At 39.4% G+C, this 21,682-nt stretch overlaps 1 protein-coding gene across 3 annotated transcripts in view; it reads right to left on the bottom strand.

Annotated features, from left to right (window-relative positions):
- The window catches only part of LOC124621771 (cysteine--tRNA ligase, cytoplasmic), an 83,828-nt gene that overhangs the window by 42,437 nt on the left and 19,709 nt on the right, over positions 1-21,682 (bottom strand). For all 3 annotated transcript variants that reach the window (XM_047147203.1, XM_047147204.1, XM_047147205.1), the window contains exons 4-5: positions 17,695-17,835; positions 17,037-17,247 (exon numbers count right to left, since the gene is read on the bottom strand). In XM_047147203.1, the coding sequence (XP_047003159.1) occupies positions 17,037-17,247; positions 17,695-17,835 (352 nt within the window). The remainder of the gene's footprint in view (positions 1-17,036; positions 17,248-17,694; positions 17,836-21,682) is intronic.

The following is a 21,682-nucleotide window of genomic DNA, read 5'->3' as shown; positions in this document are numbered from 1 at the left end:
AGCAATACATTGGTCATGTATGAAAGCTTCTCTAACTGTGGTTTTGGACTGTTGTGTCAGAATCACAATGAAGTAGAGACAGGATGTCTCAATATTAAAGACATCAGAGCAGGTGTCAGTTTACCATTCTTTCAGGCAGCTTGATTATTTCTGTTAGTCAGACTGGGCTGTAACTGTTCAAGTGGAGCATATTTTTCTCTGGCTTAAATAAAAGGCTGTGTCTTGTCAATACGGCGCAAATTCCCCTTCTTTCAATATGTGATTGACAATCCTGAAAATGTGTGTTAACTTTTAACACTGCCCACCATTCTTTTTTTTTTTGAGCCCTCCATCTAAATTCTGGAAGACTGCTACGCATACGTATTAATAGCAAGAATTTTCAGTCATTTCAATACAGTACCACCCAACCTAGGATTTGGCCCTCAACCATGTTGAGAGACTCATATATCTACAGTCGCTGGTGCCTCTGCAATTTATGACGACACTTCTGACAGCCAGCTATAGTAATGACAAATTAGTTAAACTGCACAACAATTTATAATCGATAACCCTGACAATAGCATTGCTTATGTATCAGAACACTCAACTGAAAGTACCAAAAATATAACAGCTTAAAAATTTTAATTCCGAGTTTGCTGTCCAAGAGGTTGACAAGTGTAGGAGTAACTAATTCTAGCATGAGAAAAGTTAAAAAGTGAGTTTGGGACAATTGTAAGGGCAAAATAACAAAGCTAAACAAACACATTTCAGGCTTACAATTCATAATCAATACTGTAAGAAGAGATGTAAATCCACTCAAGAGAGAAAACCGGGACCTAATTTCAAGGCAAAAACTGAGTGAAATGATGCAGAACAAATGCAATAAATCATCTAAGTTGATAAAAGTTTCACCCAAAGCTAGTACTTCAATGATGAAAAGAACAACAAGCTCTGTAGAAGCCGTTACACTTTCCAATAAAAGCAAATATGATGTTTAGCAATGAAGTGCCCATGACAACTGCGCAAATGATCATGATCTTGAATAAAAGCAGCAATTGAAAATGAATGGTCTTCTTGGAAATCTCAACAACAAACATGGATCACTAAGAGGGGGGGGGGGGGGGGGGGGATAGTGTACTTTTATTAGCAAACTGGCATGATAGAACTCTATCTAATATGGTCAGAGAGACAAACTGTGACACAAGAATGACTGATGCAGTGAAATCTGCAGTGAGAACCAAACATGCTCCAGACACTGATTTTCAAATGAAAATAAAACAGGATAAAGGCTATCGTTTGCATAACGGACTCAAACGATGTAACTAAATCTAATTTATAGTTTGTGTGTAAGCAAAGAAATCTGGACAGCAAACATGAAAAGAAAGAAATTGTGTTCAGAATACATTAAGTGTGGTGTACTAGAAATAAGTTATCTGCACTAAAACCTGCAAATCAAGTGGGGAATGCACTTTAACAATGAAGGGAAAAGGGTTTGTGCTTGATTGCATTAATGAAATAATTAAATAGAAACTTTTAAGGAATAAAACTATCTGTTTCCTACTGATAACAATGAGGAAATTAAAATGAGCAAGAAAGAAGAAAGAACATCTGTGGTGTGTGTACTGTAAGACCTTCAGGACACACACCATCAGATTATTTGACTTGTCACTCTAACGAAGTAGGCGAGTGTCAGCAATATGTCTCGTGGTCTTATCGTGGTGTGTTTATCTTCTGCCGTTAGGTCAGACAATAGAAATGCCACTTACATGCTTAGAGTGGCAGATTGATGGTAACCAACTTTAAACAGAACTTGATTAACTTTCACACACATTTATTAAAAATGATAAGTTTAAAAATTACTTAACTTGGTCTGGGATGCTATTTACAATTGACAATCTGAAGTTCCTTTGGTATTGGTACGTTAATCTTATTCTCACATATATCTCTGATACTTGCCAAAATTGTCTATACATTTATCTTCATGGCTATGTACAGGAATATGGTAATCTTATTAGGCACAGACTGAAAATTGACTATAGACTGGTAAAGACAAATTTAGAACTCGTACAGACCGGTATAGATTAATGCAGACTGGTACAGACTGGTGCAGACAAATGCAGACTGACTAATCGGAGGTCTGTACACTCATTATAATACCTCGAGCGTTCATGTACCACTGCGTGAGTGTGATCCGCGAGGAGAAAAGGTTCTACGTTAGCAGCAATCTCATTGGCTGTGTTACATATTAATATGCGGATCAGCGCAAGCAGAATTTGGTCCGTCTCTATGGCAGCGCCATCCTGTAGTGCAGAGACGGACGAGCGCTGTTGTGCTTAGCGGGGTGCGGTCTAGTGGGAAAGTTGTGTATGCGCTGACTACGCGGAACTATATACACAACAACATCCATCACAACTGGTGACCTAAATTTAAACTAAAGGTATGTGATGCTGTAAATATGACACCCAACTACCTAGTCATGAATAAACTCAATCTAAAAATTTCTCACTATAATGTACATCCCTGCACAATAATATTGACCAAATTAACCCAATATTAACAGACGAACTAAAGGATATCTTAGTATTAAGTGTTTTGAGCACTGGCGTAACCTTGAAGTAATTTAACATATAAAAATAAATACATTCATTCTGCCTTACTACTACAGCAAAAAGAAAGAAAAACAGGAGGCAGGGTGGAGTAGCAATTTACATTAAGAGAAACATACATTTTACTACCCTGTCTGACTTAACTGGGATGGATGACAAAAAGGCTACAAAAATAATATAAGCTATAAAAATTACTAAGTTCAACACGTAATTGTTGTCAGCAACAGGCAGAAGATATTCTTTGTTGGTGCTGCACATTTTAGTGATTTCCGCTAAGATAAACTCATGCTGCCGTGTTCTTCACTGGCACACCAGTGTAGAAGTGTGCACAGAATCAGCTAAGTGAAAAATCCGTGCAATACACAAATTTATTTGTATAAAAAAGCCTACTTTGGAAAGTTCGTTTGTGAGAGACTATGTACAAGAACTATGTGCCAGTCTGAAAGTTCTAGATTTGCTTATTTTACAGGTCACGTCACTTCTGCATAATCTTTCAATGATTGTATCAATACCTGTTTGTGTTGTGATATACTGTGAAATTTCAAACATTAGTGAGTGCTGCAATAAACTCATACTGTTATCGTCAATTATAGGCTTAAACTTAATTGTGCGCTTTCACTGCAGAACTACTTAAAAATCTTGGACCAAATTCCCTCAAAGAACTCACTCAAATCATCACAGACATTTGGCAGACAGAAAAACTACCAGAAGATTGGAAATGCGCCCTAATTCATCCACTGCATAAAAAGGGAGACATGGCAGATATAAACAACTATCGAGGAATCTCCTTCTCCAAGTCACTTATAAAATCCTCTCAGCTTGTCTTCTTCAACGAACACAAGAACAACTCGAACACAGTATTGGTGAATACCAAGCTGGCTTTCGCCCTCACCGATCCTGTGCAGAACAAATTTTCAATTTGAAGACAACACTAAAATACAAAGCAGTCAGAAACAGTCCGATCATTTGTTCCTTTGTTGATTTCGCAAAGGCTTATGATTCAATCGATAGGCAATCTCTCTTTATTATCCTTGAGGAGCTAGGACTCGATCCGAAAACCCTAAACCTTATCAAAGAAACGCTCACAAACACAACTTCTAAGATAAAATTCCTGGTTGAAATATCAGAGCCCTTCCTGATCAAAACCGGCGTCAGACAAGGTGACGGCTTGTCTCCACTCCTCTTCAACCTTGTCTTAGACAAAGTCATCCGAGAATGGGAAAAAGAACTGAAGAATCAAAATTACTGGAAGCCTATACAACTAGGAATATCTAAAGATGGTATTAAAATTTCATGTTTGGCATTTGCAGATGACGTGGCCATTCTGGCAGAAAACGAGACCACAGCAATTAAACAGATAGACATTCTCAAAGAATGCGCCGAAAAAGTTGGGCTACAAATTTCCTTCCAAAAAACCAAATTCATCTGCTCAAAATTTGAAACTCAAAAACTGACTACAAAATATGGACAAATTGAGAGAGTTCCATTCTTTAAATACTTAGGCGAGGTCCTAAAACCCACAGGGGGAGAGAAAACTACACAAAAAGTTCGACTGCAAAAACTGAAAAGAGCATACTGGAAAACCCACAACATCTACAATAAAAAGTGTCTCTCCATTCACTCAAAAATACGACACTACAATACAGTAATCAAGCCCGAAGCACTATATGCCAGCGAAACACTCACACTCCATAGAAAAGGCGACCTGGAAGGCATCCTGAAAGAGGAACGCAAAATTATCAGAAAGATTCTTGGCCCAAAAAGAACGGAAGATGGATACAGGTTACAGTCTCGGAAAACTACAAAAAAATTATCTAACCTCGCCGCAGACATCCGGAAAAGAAGACTAAAATTTTACGGTCATATCCACAGACTCCCAACACCCAGACTCTCCCACAAAATTTTAATATACATTGAAAAATTGAAAACCATACCCTGGATACAAGAAACCAAAACAGATCTAGCAAATGCACAAATAAATTCTTCAGAAGTTATAAACAGAAATGTATACAGGCCAAAAATCAATAGTTGGAAAGTACAACCCGAGAATGAAGTTTGCAAGAGACAGGGGACAAAATGGACAGAGGAAAGAAAGAGAATTCATGGGGAAAGAATGAGAGAAGTTTGGAGAATTAAAAAATTGAATCGGAAAAGCTTTGCGTGATCCGTATGGGTCCAATCGCACATAATAATAATAATAATAATAATAATAATTGTGCGCTTTCAAAATTTGAGAATACTACAGCTATCCTTGTTCAAAACAATCTTTCTCTAATTTCACTGTACAATTACATGAGAAATATGTTATTTTTGAGGATTTTTGGACCCTTACAAAACTATATTTTCATAAGTTACCAGTAAGAGTATTTTGGGTATGTAATTTCTTTTGTAGCAGATCAGCATTTGTGGTTTACAGTTCTGCCAAGAATACATCACCCCTGAATTTCATTCTGTATCAAAGCAAATAAACATGCATGTCTGAGAATTTTCAGAAGCTACCACTCTCCTTTGCATAATCAGTGAGCAATTTGTAGTAAACTGGTGTTTGTGATTTAGTTATTGTAGCAGACATCCCAACTACCGTAACATATTGTGTTACATCCAGTTTTCCCTTAAAGAGTAGTAGTCCTATATTTTATCTGCATCTACCGTAAATAACTCTGTATTCGAATTTGCAAACAACTATAATTAACCTCAAAATGATTAAAAAAACTAGTAATTTTTAAAAGAGGTTTTTGTCCTACCTTAATGGAAATCTCGTTCTGTCTATTTACTTCAATACTTATAGGGAAACAGCAACTTTTTAGCTCATCAGCAGCTGCTGCGAATCAGTGTTTACTATCCTTTCCTGTGGGTCTTGTCTGTCTGCTCTGCAGAAAGTACAGGATTTGTTATTACTCATCCCTTTGACTGTGAGTGGCATGTCAATGGTAGATCTAGATGTACTGTACGGGGTGGATGGGAGCCAGAGAGGACTCAGGTGTTGTAGTGACCCCTCTAATCTAACAAGTTTGACATTCTCTCTCTCACTGAAACTGAGACAATGGGACTCACTTCACATCCATCTTCAGGAAGCCTATTTCATCCGGTGTCATGATGAGGCAAACGCAAAAGGGTAGGGGTCTATCAATCATTGGTATTTCAAACATAGAGCAAATGATGGTACCCTTAGGGAACTGGCAGCACAGGAAAGGAAAGGACACCAGGTGCACTTAAGCGTGTATGCCTGAGGGCCCCATTTAACATGCTCAAGAGGCTATTCCAGCAGCCACTGCAGAGACAGGGTACAACCAACTGCAGATTGTGGTACACGTTGGAACAAATTATGCCTTTCAACTGGGCTCCGCATTCATACTTTGAGCATTCCAATGCCTGGCAGAGAACGTTGAGACCAGCCTTGCATCTGGAGTTTCAACGAAGTTCACAATTTGCAGCATTGTCCCCAGAAATGATTGTGGCCCTTTGGTTCTGAGCTGAGTAGAAGGATTGAACCAGAGACATTGAAGGTTCTGTGACAAACTACGCTTTGACTTCCTGGACTTGTGCCATAAATTTGAGAACTGCAGGGTCCCCCCTAAACGGGTCAGGTGTGTACTACACATCAAAGACTGCTACTAAGGTAGCTGACCAGGTGTGCAGTGCTCACAAGGGCTTTGTAGATTATGAACTCTCCATCCAATCCAGATAATGATAGCTGTAGGAAACCAAGAAGTATCAGTATAAGATTGAAATAAATACCTCCCACAGCTGAGAGTATTAATATCACAATGTTTAACTGCCAAAGCATTTCCAACAAAGTGCCAGAGTTTGAAGCACTTATGAAAGGCAGTGAAGCTCACATAACACGAGGTACAGAAAGCTAGTTGAAACCTGGGTTGAGAGTAGTGACATTTTTGGGGAGAATTTAAATGTATACCGAAAGGACAGGCAAATGGGAACTTGAGATGGTGTATTTGTCGCAGTAGACAAGAAACTCAAATCCACCGAGAAGGAAATTGACGCTGCATGGGAGATTGTTTGGGCAAGACTCAGGGGTGGGCATAAAATGATAATTGGATCCTTCTAGCATCCACCCAATTCATCTCCTTATGTAACCAAAAACTTCAGAGAAAACCTCAGTTCCCTTGTGAGTAAGTTCCCCCATCATACTGCACTCATTCGTGGTGACTTTAATCATGCAATAATGAATTGAGGTACTTACAGTTTTGTTAGTGGTGAGCATGATAATATGTCCTGTCAAACAGTACTACATATCTTCTCTGAAAACTGCCAAGAACAAATAGTTAGGAACCCCCTCATGATGGAAACACATTGGATCTGATGGCAACAAATATACCTGACCTCTCTGAGGATGTCCACATCAAAACCATGAAGCGGTTGTGACAACAATGATTACGAAAGTACAAAGGAAAACTAAACCAAGCAGAAACATATGTATGTTCAGTAAACTAGATAAAAAATCAGTAATGCCACATCTCACTGAGGAACTTGAAATTTTCTGCATAGGGCAGGAGTATCTATAGGAACTGTGGCTCAAGTTTAAAAAAAATAGTCAAGCACGTATAGGATAGATGTGTAACCAGGAAAACCGTCCACAATGGGAGGGGACCTCCATGGTATACCGTCACTGTAAAGAAACTTCAAAGAAAGAGAGACTACTGCACAACAGGTGTAAAAGTGTAGGGCTATAGATAGAGAGATGCTGAATGAAACACATTTGGCTAACAAGAGAGTAATGTGTGATGCCTTCAATGACTACTATAGCAAACTGTTGTCAAGTGACCTTCCACAAAAATCAAAGGAAGTCTGGTCATATATAAAAGCTGTTTGTGGCACCAAAATTAGTGTCCAGTCCGTAGTGAATGAGACAGGAGCTGCAATTTAGAGTAGCAAAGAAAAAGCTCAAATGCTTAACTCCATTTTCAAATGTTCCTTTACAAAGGAAAATCTGGGAGAATTGCCCCAATTTAATTTTCGTGCAACCGAAAAGATGAATGAAGTCAGTATTACTGTCAGCGATGTTAGAAACTGCTGAAATCATTAAACCAAACATCCAGGGCCCAATGGAATCCCTGTCAGATTCTATACTGAATTTGCAGCTGAGTTGGCCTCTCTTCAAATTAATATCTGTCATAGATCCCTTGAACAAAAAACTGTGCCCAGTTCTTGGAAAAAATCTCAGGTCACACCTGTCAACAAGAAGGGTAGTGGAAGCGATCCACGAAACTACCATCCAATATCCTTGACGTAGTTTTGTTATAGAATGTTAGAACATGTTGTGAACTCAATCATAATGAGGTATCTTGAACAGAATGACCTCCTCAATGTCAACCAGCATGGATTCTGAAAACATCAATTATGTGAAACCCAACTTGCACTTTTCTCACGTGACATACTGAAAGCTTTGGATCAAGGTGATCAGGTAGCTGCAGTATTTCTTGATTTCTGAAATGTTTTTGACTCAGTATCACATCTACACTTATTGTCAGAACTTCAACCAGATGGGGTCTCAAGTGAAATTTGTGACTGGATGGAAGACTTTTTGGTAGGGAGGACATAGCATGTTATCTTGGATGGAGAGTCATCATCAGATCTAGAAGTAACTTCGAGTGTCCTCCAGGGAAGTGTGTTGGGACCCTTGCTGTTTATGTTGTACATTAATGACTTTGCAGACAATATTAATAGTAAAATGAGGCTTTTTACAGATGAAGAAGTAGTGTCTGAAACAAGCTGCATACATATTCAGTCAGATCTTGATAAGATTTCAAGTGGTGCAAGGATTGGCAAGTTGCTTTAAACATTCAGAAATGTAAAATTGTGCACTTCACAAAACGAAAGAACATAGTATCTTATGACTATAATATCAATGAGTCACTAGTGGAACCAGTCAACTCATACAAATACCTGGGTGTAAAACTCTGTAGGGATATGAGATGGAATTCTCACACAGGCTCAAACGTGGATAAAGCAGGTGGTAGACTTTGGTTTATTGGTAGAATAATGGAGAAGTGCAACCAACCTACAAAGGAGATTGCTTACAAGTCACTCATGCAAGCGGTTCTAGAATATTGCTGAAGTGTGTGGGACCCATACCAGGTAGGACTAATACAGGATATTGAACATAGGCAGAGAAGGGCAGTATGAATGGTCACAGGTTTGTTTAATCCATGGGAGAGTATCAAAGTGATACTGAAGGAATTGAAATCGAAGACTCTAAGATTTTTCCCAAAAAATTGTATTAACAGAGTTTCATGAACTGGCTTTAAATGGTGACACTATAAATACTCTATTATCACCTACATATCACTCACATAGTGACTGTGAGATAAGATTAGAATAATTACTGCACACACAGAGGCATTAATATAATTATTCTTCCCGATCTCCATATGTCAATGGAACAGAAAGAAACCCTATTAACTGGTACAATGGGATGTACCCTCTGCCATGCATCTCATGGTGGTTTGCAGAGTATAGTGTAGATGTAGGTTACTGCCAAAGTTTGCCTATTACCATCTGTAAATTTTGAACTTTTCTTAAATATATTGGAGTCTTGACTAAATAAAATGGATTTTGATTATCTATGGGAACTTCAAAAACTAGCTACATCCTACAATATTAGAACTGAAGTAAAAGCTGCTACCCAAGTAACAGACACTTACAAAACAGCTCTAGGTCAGTTTCTAGTCAAGAATAGCTTACACATCGCATCACTAAAAATTTTCCATGCAGGTCTTAGTGACCAGCTGGCTCAAATACTAAGTTTGAAAGTAAAACACAGTATTGTTAACAACATCCTTTAAGAGCCACATATAGAAAATATAGCCAGGACAACAGACTACTTCAACAGCTTACTGAAGAAAGAAATATAGTCACAGGTTTACAAAAACAATGATATATGAAAAAAATGTAATACTTTCATTGATGGAGTAACCCATTTCTTTCCAATTTTATTTCCACAGAAAACTGTAACCATAAGGGGAATTCTAGAACAAACAGTTGGATCACAAGGAAAATAAGGATCTCTTGTCAGAAGAAGAGACTACGCTATAAAATACATAACATGAACAATTCCTCATCTGAATTACATGTATACTACAAAAAATACTCTAAAATACCATAAAAAATAATAAGTGCAGCAAAACTTTTTGTACTGTTATAAAAAAAGAATCTGGTGAAAATGGATACTCATGCAGAAATACCCAGTGATTATAATTAAACTTTCCCATTTAATATGTTATAACATAGAATTACTGGATGAGTACCAAACTTGGTAGCAGTAATGTCCAGAGTATGGTGTGCATGATTTCCACGCGTCACAGTGCCACTGTCCAATTCCAACTATGGCCACCAGGTGCCGTATTCAGTCAACATGATACATAGTTTCACACACCTGACCAATCGCAGTGCACTTGTTGATGTGTCAACATGAGCTTGGACAAAAGGACAAAAGGAGCGGGGCATTATTGGTGTAGCTCTTTTATCAAAACAACAGTAATGCTGCAGCTGCACTTTCAGAATATCACTGGCTGAAAGGATTACGGAAGAGTCCTCTTTCACCACCTTCTGTGCGGAGCATGATGAAGTAGTTCGAATAAACTGGAAAACAGGCCGTCACTCCAGGAAGAGGCCAACAACCAGTTGCACCACACGTGGTTGATGAAATTGCTGTTGCTATAGCAGACAACACTGTGTGCAATTCCCGATCATCAGGCAGTGCGCGTGCTATGTCATGGCAGTTAAACATCCCATAGTCCACTGTATGGAAGATGCTTCAAACCATTCTCAAATGGTATCTGTACAAGATCCATATCGTACAGTAGCTTGCACCACAGGACGCAAAACAATGTGTTGACTTCGCTCTCCACTTTCTTGCAGGGATTGAAGTTGATGAGGGCTGGTCCTGGACCATCTTATGGACAGACAAAGCTCATTTTTCTTTGACAGGTGGGGTGACTGCAAAGAATTGCCGAGTGTGGGGATCTTCACCTCCAGTCACTGTGCATTAAGTTCCTCTGTATGGTAAACATGTCACTGTACGATGTGGCTTCACAGCTTACGTTCATCAATGGCTCATTCTTTTTTGAACAGGTTGACACTCAAGGACCAAAGGCATGCAATGTGACTGGCCAATGTTACTGCAATATGCTTCGCCAGCATGTCATATTCACCCTGCAGGAGAGAGATGCAGTGAACTCAACAGTTTTCACGCAAGATGTCACCCCACTGCACATCACCCATGAGGTTCACCTGCTTCTCTGAGACACATTTGGAAACGATCGAAAAATAAGCTGATAATTCGATTGTTTCCAAGTGCTTGACTGGCACAATCACTTGATCTCACTCCCTGCGATTTCTGGTTGTGGTGCTACCTGAAGCACAGATTTTATCAGTGGAACATTCACACTTGTGCTGATCTGAAGTGCCGTATATCAAGTGAGGTAGCCAGCCCACCTATGGGCATGCTTTGTTCTGCTGTACAGAATGCAATCCTGTACTTTCAGACTCTTCTGGACATTGATGGGCACCATATTGAACCCCTTTGTAGCAGTAATGGTACCAATATGAAATGGTATCATGTACTGTAGCTGAAGAAACTGCAAAAAGGTGTAAATTTAAGGAGATGGGACCTGGATAAACTGACTAAACCAGAGGTTGTACAGAGTTTCAGGAAGAGCATAAGGGAACAATTGACAGGAATGGGGCAAAGAAATACAGTAGAAGAAGAATGGGTAGCTCTGAGGGATGAAGTAGTGAAGGCACCAGAGGATCAGGTAGGTAAAAAGACGAGGGCTAGTAGAAATCTTTGGGCAACAGAAGAAATATTTAATTTAATTGATGAAAGGAGAAAATATAAAAATGCAGTAAATGAAGGAGGCAAAAAGGAATCCAAACGTCTCAAAAATGGGATCGACAGGAAGTGCAAAATGGCTAAACAGGCATGGCTAGAGGACAAATGTAAGGATGTAGAGGCTTATCTCACTAGGGGTAAGATAGATACTGCCCACAGGAAAATTAAAGAGACCTTTGGAGAAAAGAGAGCCACTTGTATGAATATCAAGAGCTCAGATGGAAACCCAGTTCTAAGCAAAGAGAGGAAAGCAGAAAGGTGGAAGGAGTATATAGAGGGTCTATACAAGGGCGATGTACTTGAGGACAATATTATGGAAATGGAAGAGGATGAAGATGAAATGGGAGATACGATACTGCATGAAGAGTTTGACGGAGCCCTGAAAGACCTGAGTCGAAACAAGGCCCCAGGAGTAGACAACATTCCATTAGAACTATTGACGGCCTTGGGAGAGCCAGTCCTGACAAAACTCTACCATCTGGTGAGCAAGATGTACGAGACAGGCGAAATACCCTCAGACTTCAAGAAGAATATAATAATTCCAATCCCAAAGAAAGCAGGTGTTGACAGATGTGAAAATTACTGAACTATCAGTTTCATAAGTCACAGCTGCAAAATACGAACACGAATTCTTTACAGACGAATGGAAAAACTGGTGGAAGCCGACCTCGGGGAAGATCAGTTTGGATTCCGTAGAAATGTTGGAACACGTGAGGCAATACTGACTCTACGACTTATCTTAGAAGAAAGATTAAGGAAAGGCAAACCTACATTTCTAGCATTTGTAGACTTAGAGAAAGCTTTTGACAATGTTGACTGGAATACTCTCTTTCAAAATTTAAAGGTGGCAGGGGTAAAATACAGGGAGCGAAAGGCTATTTACAATTTGTACAGAAACCAGATGGCAATTATAAGAGTCAAGGGGTATGAAAGGGAAGCAGTGGTTGGGAAGGGAGTGAGACAGGGTTGTAGCCTCTCCCCGATGTTATTAAATCTGTACATTGAGCAAGCAGTAAAGGAAAGAAAAGAAAAATTTGGAGTAGGTATTAAAATCCATGGAGAAGAAATAAAAACTTTAAGGTTCGCCGATGACATTGTAATTCTGTCAGAGACGGTAAAGGACTTGGAAGAGCAGTTGAACGGAATGGACAGTGTCTTAAAAGGAGGATATAAGATTAACATCAACAAAAGCAAAACAAGGATAATGGAACGTAGTCGAATTAAGTCGGGTGATGCTGAGGGAATTAGATTAGGAGATGAGACGCTTAAAGTAGTAAAGGAGTTTTGCTATTTGGGGAGCAAAATAACTGACGATGGTTAAAGTAGAGAGAATGTAAAATGTAGACAGGCAATGGTAAGGAAAGCGTTTCTGAAGAAGAGAAATTTGTTAACATCGAGTATAGATTTAAGTGTCTGGAAGTCGTATCTGAAAGTATTTGTATGGAGTGTAGCCATGTATGGAAGTGAAACATGGACGATAAATAGTTTGGACAAGAAGAGAATAGAAGCTTTCGAAATGTGGTGCTACAGAAGAATGTTGAAGATTAGGTGGGTAGATCACGTAACTAATGAGGAGGTATTGAATAGGATTGGGGAGAAGAGAAGTTTGTGGCACAACTTGACTAGAAGAAGGGATTGGTTGGTAGGCCATATTCTGAGGCATCAAGGGATCACAAATTTAGCATTGGAGGGCAGCATGGAGGGTAAAAATCGTAGAGGGAGACCAAGAGATGGATACACTAAGCAGATTCAGAAGAATGTAGGCTGCAGTAGGAACTGGGAGATGAAGGAGCTTGCATATGATAGAGTAGCATGGAGAGCTGCATCAAACCAGTCTCAGGACTGAAAACAACAACAACAACAACAACAACACTGTAGCAGTACATTAAAAGTGTTTCAATTGAATTGATTTTGCATTATTTCTCTTCCCCATGACATCAACATTAATGTTACCAAGTTTGGTCCTTGAACAGCAATTAGTTTCCGTGTTATAATGCGTTAAATAGAGAAAGTTTAATTGTAGCCACCCAGTATAACACTGTCATAAGAAAATGGAAACGTAACAAATCCTTGGGGGGAAAAAATTGGAGAGAAGAGAGAGAGAGCCAACGCATTTAACAGCATTTTCACAGGTATTGCTAACAACATGAAAATAATCAAACTTTAATAAGAACAACAAAGCCAATGAAAATAAAATAAGTGAATTCGGAGGGTCAATGTTCATCAGCTCTTTCTCCCAAAATGAAGTAGCAAAAGATATAAAAGGACTAAAAAATTCTGACTCTGCAGGCATTGATGGTGTCCCTGTAACAATTTTGAAGAACAGTGCACTAAACATAATTGAAGCACTTATACATTTACGTGACTGCTCCCTTCAAGTAGGCACTTTCCCTGATGTACTGAAAACTTGAGAGGTTATTCCATCATACAACACAGGTGACAGAGAGAGAGAGAGAGAGAGAGAGAGAGAGAGAGAGAGAGAGAGAGAGAGAGAGAATGTAAATAACTACAGACCCATCACAATCCCCTCCTGCATTTCAAAAATATTAGAAATGGTTATGTATGACAGACTTATGGAATTTGTAAATAAAAACAGTATCCCGTGTAAGGAATAAAAAAGTTAACAACCACTGTTATTTATGAGTGCATCAATTGCATGCTAAGCCTGACTGGCAAGAAACAGCAATCAACAGGAGTATTTATTGACCTACAAAAAGCATTTGACATAGTGAATCATAAGATTCTGCAGTCAAAGCTTGAAAAATGTGGTATTTGAGGTCCGTCCAAGAATAGGACCAGTTTCTTCCTGAGCTAACATAAGCAAGCAGTGCACATCAAGCACACAAATGTCAACCAAAAAACTCTCTCTGGAAACTTATCGGACTATAAACTGATTAAAGATGATGGACCTCAAGGATCAGTAATAGGACCCCTTTTCTACATAAATGTCCCAACCTTGAATGTGGATGCACATGGAACACTCATATTAGCAGACAACACCACAATTCTAGAAAGGGTGAAAGTGAAGAAGAATTTACAGCATTCCGTAAACAGTGTGACAAAACAACTTAGTAAACGGGCACAAAATAACCAGCTTGTAATATACAGTAACAAAACTAAATTAATTGGATAGATAAAAATTGTATTCACCAAGCGGCAGCAGAACACACATAAAAGGAGGTTACAATTAGGTAAGCTTTCAGAGTCTGTGGCTCCTTCTTTGGGCAGAAGGGTTAAAGGGAAAGAAAGAGGGGTGAAGAAAAAGGACTGGAGAGGTCTATGGAAAGGGGTAGATTTTGGGAAAGTCACCCAGAACAGCAGGCCAAGGGAGACTTATTAGATGGGATGAGAAGCCCTGCGGTTCTGGCCGACTTCCCCGAAAACTACCCCTTTTCCTAGACCTCTCCAGTCCTTTTTCTTCGCCCATCTTTCTTCTCTTCTCCTCTTCTGCTTGAAGAAGGAGCCACTGGCTCCAAAGCCTGACTAATTGTGACCTCCTTTTTTGTGTATGTTCTGCCACCACTTGGTGAGTAGATTTTTTATCCGTCCAATTAATTTATTTGAGCAAAAAATGATTGTTTACAGTAATAAAATTGGTGTACTAAAATTCCACAATGCTCCAAACAAGGATACTTTTATCTCGTGTGTGTATCAACAATGAACCAGTTGGTAATAGTATGGAAACCAAATTCTTAGGCCTATGGTTCCAAAGCAAAGTAAAATGGAACAAATATATTTGATACCTCAATGCAAAATTGAGCAAGTGATGCCACCACCTTTTGTCACTAAAATGTTGTTGTAACAAGAAAACAACAGTGAATGTGTATCAAGCCTACTTTCATTCTTGCCTTAAATATGGGGTCACAGACAAAACAAAACTTACATAGCTCCCAAATCAACACGTCTCTGTGCCGAAACAATACTTTTCACCATGGGAGTTATACTTTCTAACAAACTTCATGAAAACATAAAAGTAATTACTGAGGTCAAAACCTTTGGAAAATCTTAAAAAGTCATATTTACAGCATCACTGCTTTTACTCAGTTTAAGAAATTTAAATTTGTGATGTGTGCTATATAAATAATTAATGTATTGTGGTTAATTTGGTGGAAGCAACAAAACAGCGAAGTCATTGGTCTCACCGGATTAGGTAGGGCTGGGGAAGAAAGTTGGCTGTACACTCTCAAAGGAACCACCCAAGATGGCCGGACATGGGATCGAACCATCATCCTCCCGAATGTGAGTCCAGTGTGCAAACCACTGTGCCACCCCACTCAGTAATACTTAATGTATGAATCATATTATTGTAATATTAAGTATGCATGCTTAAAAATCACTTTCACCTTTATTCTTACAAACTGACTTGTGAAATGTCTTATGCATACACTGCTGTGTAGACAACAGGACCAATAAAACACAATCTACACACTGTACATCAATGTCACATTGAATTCGAATGCATTCAGGGTTGGGGGTTGGGTTGTTTGGGGGAAGAGACCAAACAGCGAGGTCATCAGTCTCATTAGATTAGGGAAGGAAGGGGAAGGAAGTCGGCCGTGCTCTTTCAAAGGAACCATCCCTGCATTCCAAGGAGGAGGACTAATGCTAACGACCTGTAACATACTTGACAAGGCTCAACAAAGCGGAGTGGATGTGGCACTTCAGAAAAAACTTCTGGGTGGTTATACTTTAAGTGCAGCTACTCATGGGGGTTCAGTGTGGGCTGTAATTATAGTATGGCACTGAAACTGTGCAGATATGCTCATGCATTAATGCGGAACCAATTTACGCTGGAAAATTAGTTCCAGTTTTGAGCATGAGGTGGAAATCTGGTGCTATACAGCATCTCGTCCACCTCTCTGGTGCTCATATTGAACAAATTGTGAAACCAGCTGTTAATAATATTATCAACATTATGCCTTTCTCACTTGTTTGACCTTTTCTGCCCATGTCCCATTCACAATCCATTACATATGGAAACATTTCGATATCTTTCTCGCGTTCACAGAACCAGATTTGCACACGGTGGCCAAAATTGGAACTAATTTTTTTCCCACCATGAAGTGGTTCTGAATAACACATTAGAATATCTATCAAGTTTCACTGCCATATGATAATTATGTCCCACAATAGACTTAGTGTGTAGCTGCAATTTAATTATAACCACCTGGTACTATTGGCTGGTGGTTGACCACTTGATTTGTTGAAACGTCAATGACAAAATTATTTTACCAAAATATAAATGTAACATGGTATTTCACTTATAAAGGAAAACCACTAAGAAATAACTGCAATGGCGAGAGAAATTACAATGTACATTACATCCACATATCTGCTTATGGAAGTAGTAGAATAAAGTTTCTGTAAAGAAATCAATGGAACATAAAACATCACCATTCCAAAGTACCTGACAACTTTTGTGAATTTATGCAAATACATCTGTACCTAGCACTGCAGAAATATATGAATTTATACAGATACATATGCACCTAGCACTGCAGAAGTATATGTTCTGGTTTGACCTCCTTCCCCTTCAACCTCATTTTCTTCTCATGGCAAAAGTGACATTTTTCAATACATTCTCACAACGTACAACATACCTTCACCATCCTGAAGTGACTTTGCATCCCCATATGCTTCAGGAACCAATTTTGCATAAAAATGGTTCTTTCTGGCATCAAAAGCAGCAACATCAAAATATACAGAGCCATTGGATTCATAGGCTATGCCATTTGCTATTATCTTCTCAATATAATTTATTATTTCAGGAATATACTCACTCACACGAGTAAGAACATTTGGACGGAGGACCTGTAAGAGCAGTAAAAAAGGGAAGTGTATGTTACGCCAAGTAAGTGATAAAATGATGACAAAGATTTTCTCTTATTTCAAATATACAATTTTTTGCTGATGTTGGAGATATAGTATGGTGAAAGTACTAACCACAAATAATTATGTTCTTCAAAAATAATCTGAACTAATTTGTACAAATTATTTTTATTCAGTTGATTTAAAAAAATCATTTTGTATACTGTTATTCCCACAGTGAAGTCCTACACATTGTGATGAAAGAAATGTTTCAAAGAAAATATGTTGGTAATGTAGTGGATTGACTGTTCCTTTCATTTGTGGTCTCGGTAGCTCTGACAGATATTAGCTGAAGACTTTATGAGCAATGGCATTTCAGTTATTAGTATTTACGAGGAACAATGAGGTGACACTACGTATAGCTTGTCTGCAAAGTTTTTGAAGACTTACATTTAATGCATCCATATCTTTGTGAAATTCAGACTCCCAGTGTCGCGATAATTTTGCAAATATCGAGATATCATTAACAGATGCTCCTTCTCGTTGATCCAGCCATTCTGCAAGTGGATCTCTAGCTTCCTTCAGCAGCAGCTGTAACAAGAGTTTATTTTCACTCAGACCACACAAATTAGGTTAACCCTTCAACTGTTCCAGACGAGTTAACGCGCACGCCTTTGTACCTGTCCCTGTGTGCTCTGAACGTGTCTACGCGTGCCACCAGTCCCTCTACCTGGTACTCTGAACGTGTCTACACGTAGACACGTTCAGAGCACACAGGTACAGGTACAGAGGGGTGTGCGTTAACACATCCAGAGCAGTTAAAGGGTTAATTTTACTAGCTCAGGTAAAATTACTTCCTATGACACTGAAGACCCATAACAAAAAGCAGTGCAATATTTTAAAACATCACACGAAAAAGGAGTATATAGTTTTTGGGAACTGAAGTGTTCTCAAAACTCATTTAAAATCTCTTTCTGGTACAGCTTTCCATGTCACCTTTCATTCTATGAAGTACTATTTTAAACATTTTACATCCTGATCTCTTCCAACACGTCTAAAGTTACATAGTAAAAGAATGAATATACACTTAGACAACAAAATGTCAGGCAGAGAGACCGAGTGAATGAGGATGCAAAGCTTCCATGGTCAGTAAGCTTCTTAGGTATAAATAAAAGTTTATCTCGTTTGGTGGTACCATTTGGTGAAAAACACTACTGATGAATGGTGCTCTTATTTCCAGCTGGGTGTCACTGTTCTTAGCCACTTGTTGACATATTACTTGTTGGCTTCTGTCCCAGAACCTTTGGTCAATGTTTGTTTAATGATTTTCTTGACATTACACCAGCATGACTGCCTGGCATTATCCAAGATTCAACCTCCACTGCCTTGAACATTGACCAAAGGTACCAAGGCAGAAGACAACAGGCAATATGAATGACACTTACCATTTTCTGGTGAAGTAGCATGATTCTGTGGCTGAAGAGATATTTTTATATTGGTAGACCAAGGCAGTGATGTACTGATTTCCCCCAAACTAGGGCTGACACCCCAGTTTGGCTGGAGGGAAAGTGCTACTATCCCACAAATAGTGGTGGATTGAGATCACATTAATAATCAATTTTAGACAAACAATATCAGACACTGCCAGATGCCAGCTACAAGAGGAAGTCTATGCCAGTCAACATAAGGAACAGTATCATCAAGTTGCGCCTCTGCACGCTGTTGTTGCTAGCTGTGATTCTGCCTGAGTCCAAATCCTCCTCACCTGGTGCCATCCAGCCACCAGGCCACCTGCTGTGTAACTTCCATCCACTGGAGGCTACTTATCTTGGGAATCCACAGTTTGTGCCTGAGCTACTTTGTCACCCACCTGCTATTGTGTGATGCAAGCAAACTCTGCTGCTGTTTGTCACCCTGACTGGACAAACTCATTAGCTGCCAACACTGACATTCCGTTCACACCAAGGTCCACAGTTCAACTCTGTGTAGCATGTCTACCCAGCCAACATGACTAACTTTGTAGAGTATGTGGTAACACAGCACTGACCAAAGGTCTGCAAGCTGATACGGTGCTACACCGCTGGAGTGGTGGCCACTTAAGGTTACACACTGGTTTGACAGGAGGCTGCTTGCTGGCATGAGCACACTTCACCAATCAAGTCCAGACAGCACTTTGGGTGTGCTAACTGCTGCCTAGACTCATCACAACTGATGTAGTCTGATACAAAATAAAGGAATATACTATTTTTATGACTGAATGTCACACCTAGCCAGTACATTGCTGCAATCGTGTCCTGGGTGGAGAGCTGAAGACCTTCCTGACCACTAGTACCCCAACTCCACCACCCAACAGAGTAATTTAACACCAGTGTCTACAGTATATACCTGGAATGTTAATTATCAGTGAGTTCTTCACAGAGCCAAGACTAGCTTACACCTTAATCAGTGGTCAGAGGGTAGCTATGTTGTCACATTTTCCACGCAGATCTTGGGTGAGAACAACTCTACATAATGGAAAAGCATGTCTTGTCTCCTTCCTCATCTTCCGAATCAGCTGCATCTTATCTTTCCTTGAACGCTCTTCTTAATTCAGTTTCACTGTACCCACTTTTACAGAATATTTCCTTCAGGTAGTATAGCTTGACAGAGACTTTTTGTCACATACAATGCATGCCTTACATACCGGGGTGATTAGCACGGTATGCTTCTGTGCTGGATAGTGGTAGCTTGTTCCATGAAGGTCTTTGTAGGTCTTCTCCCCATTAACTGTATGGCCCACCATACTGTCAGCCTTCTTCCTTATATATCCAGAAAAGGAAAACATCTACTGACACTGTTTTCTTGCTCTATCATGAAAATAATATTTTGATGGGCACTGTTTAATTAATCCAGAAACTCATTCGGCGCTTGTCTGTCGTGTTCCCACACAATGAATGTACTATCCTTGTAGTGAAAGAAGTGGAAAACGCCACCAGTCACCACTCAGTGGATGTGGTATTGGTGTGCAAATTCCAGCCTTCATCGCCGATGAACAGCAGTCAGTACGGGTGAATGAACCAGGCAGCTGGTGCAGAGGCCCATACGCAGCAACGTTCACTGAATTGTCATTGAGAAGACACTGTTGGTAGCTCACTGGTCAATCTGAGTGGTCAACTGCTTAACAGTTGCACATATATTTATCCATACACATCTCCACAGCCGTTGCTCACCCGTCATCTACGGTCCGTGTTGAACCACAGTTCTGCTGGTGAGTTTCTGATAGCGCCCTTTTGCCATGCACAGCAGCACGCCAACAGTTTACAAACTTAGCCACTTTGGAAAGGCTTCCACCCTTGGGCTGGAAGCCTATGATGATGCCCTTTTGGACATCAGATAACTCACTCCGTTTCTGCATTACAACACAGACTGCACTATTTCCCATATTCTGCCACCACCCGTCCCACAACACACTTCATATTGCACGCTGATGTTAAACGTAGGTGATGGTCACATTAATGCGACCGGGCCATGTATATTACAAAGTGTGTACTTCAAATATTGCTCATTTCTCCGTAGTTTCAATATTACGTTGCTACAGAACAGAAGACCTCTGCTGTAAACAATGGACAATGGTAGGGAACACTTGCTTATAAAACACAGGAAATGATTTGTTTTATTCATATTACTTAATAGCTCCACAATAAACTGAGATATGGCAGCTGTGTCACGAGTTTCGAGTTGCTAGTGGCAGCTTTGTCAGAAAGTGTACAAGTAAACAGAGATAAGTGCCATAAACACTGTTGCCAGCAGTGGTAATGCATGCAGTGTTCAGGCCAGGAAAATCCTTTTCAGGAAGATTTTTATAAATCTGAGAATGATGTGACATAACTACAATTCAGATAAAGATCTCGAATATGTTTGTGAGTGCAAAGGCACTTCACTTCAAAAATTGTTGCTATCAGGTAAATGTGAATATTTATTTAACTAACTAAACAACCTTAAGTTGTGTCCCCTTCCCATAAGACATGAATTTACAAGACAGGGTGATGGTAGAAATGTTAAGGGCCATCCTTAACACTGTTTACATGCTGCAAGAAGTTGCTCTCTAAAATTAATTTAATACTGTGCCAAATCTTAGATTAATCTTGTTTCCGAACAGCAGCTCACCGACTTGTTCCTTACCACTGTTTACAGTGGATGCACTCAGTTCTCTGACGAGTAAATTTAGTAATGGTCAATTATTTTGCCTTGACTTATTGCAAAGACCATGTCAAAAACTAAGAAAAACACTGACTTCCATAATTAATAATTATATAATAAACAAGAAATAACAGTTTGAGGAAATATAAGTAAAATAAGGGAAAGGTAACCAGTCATCTATAGCGGATCGATGCATTGAACACAAGACACACCTAACAGAAAACAGCATTCACACTAGCTTTCGAGTTCTAACTCTTTT

Source organism: Schistocerca americana, chromosome 7, assembly GCF_021461395.2.
Source record: "Schistocerca americana isolate TAMUIC-IGC-003095 chromosome 7, iqSchAmer2.1, whole genome shotgun sequence".
Lineage (NCBI taxonomy): Eukaryota > Metazoa > Arthropoda > Insecta > Orthoptera > Acrididae > Schistocerca > Schistocerca americana.
This window is presented reverse-complemented; position numbering and strand designations above follow the sequence as displayed.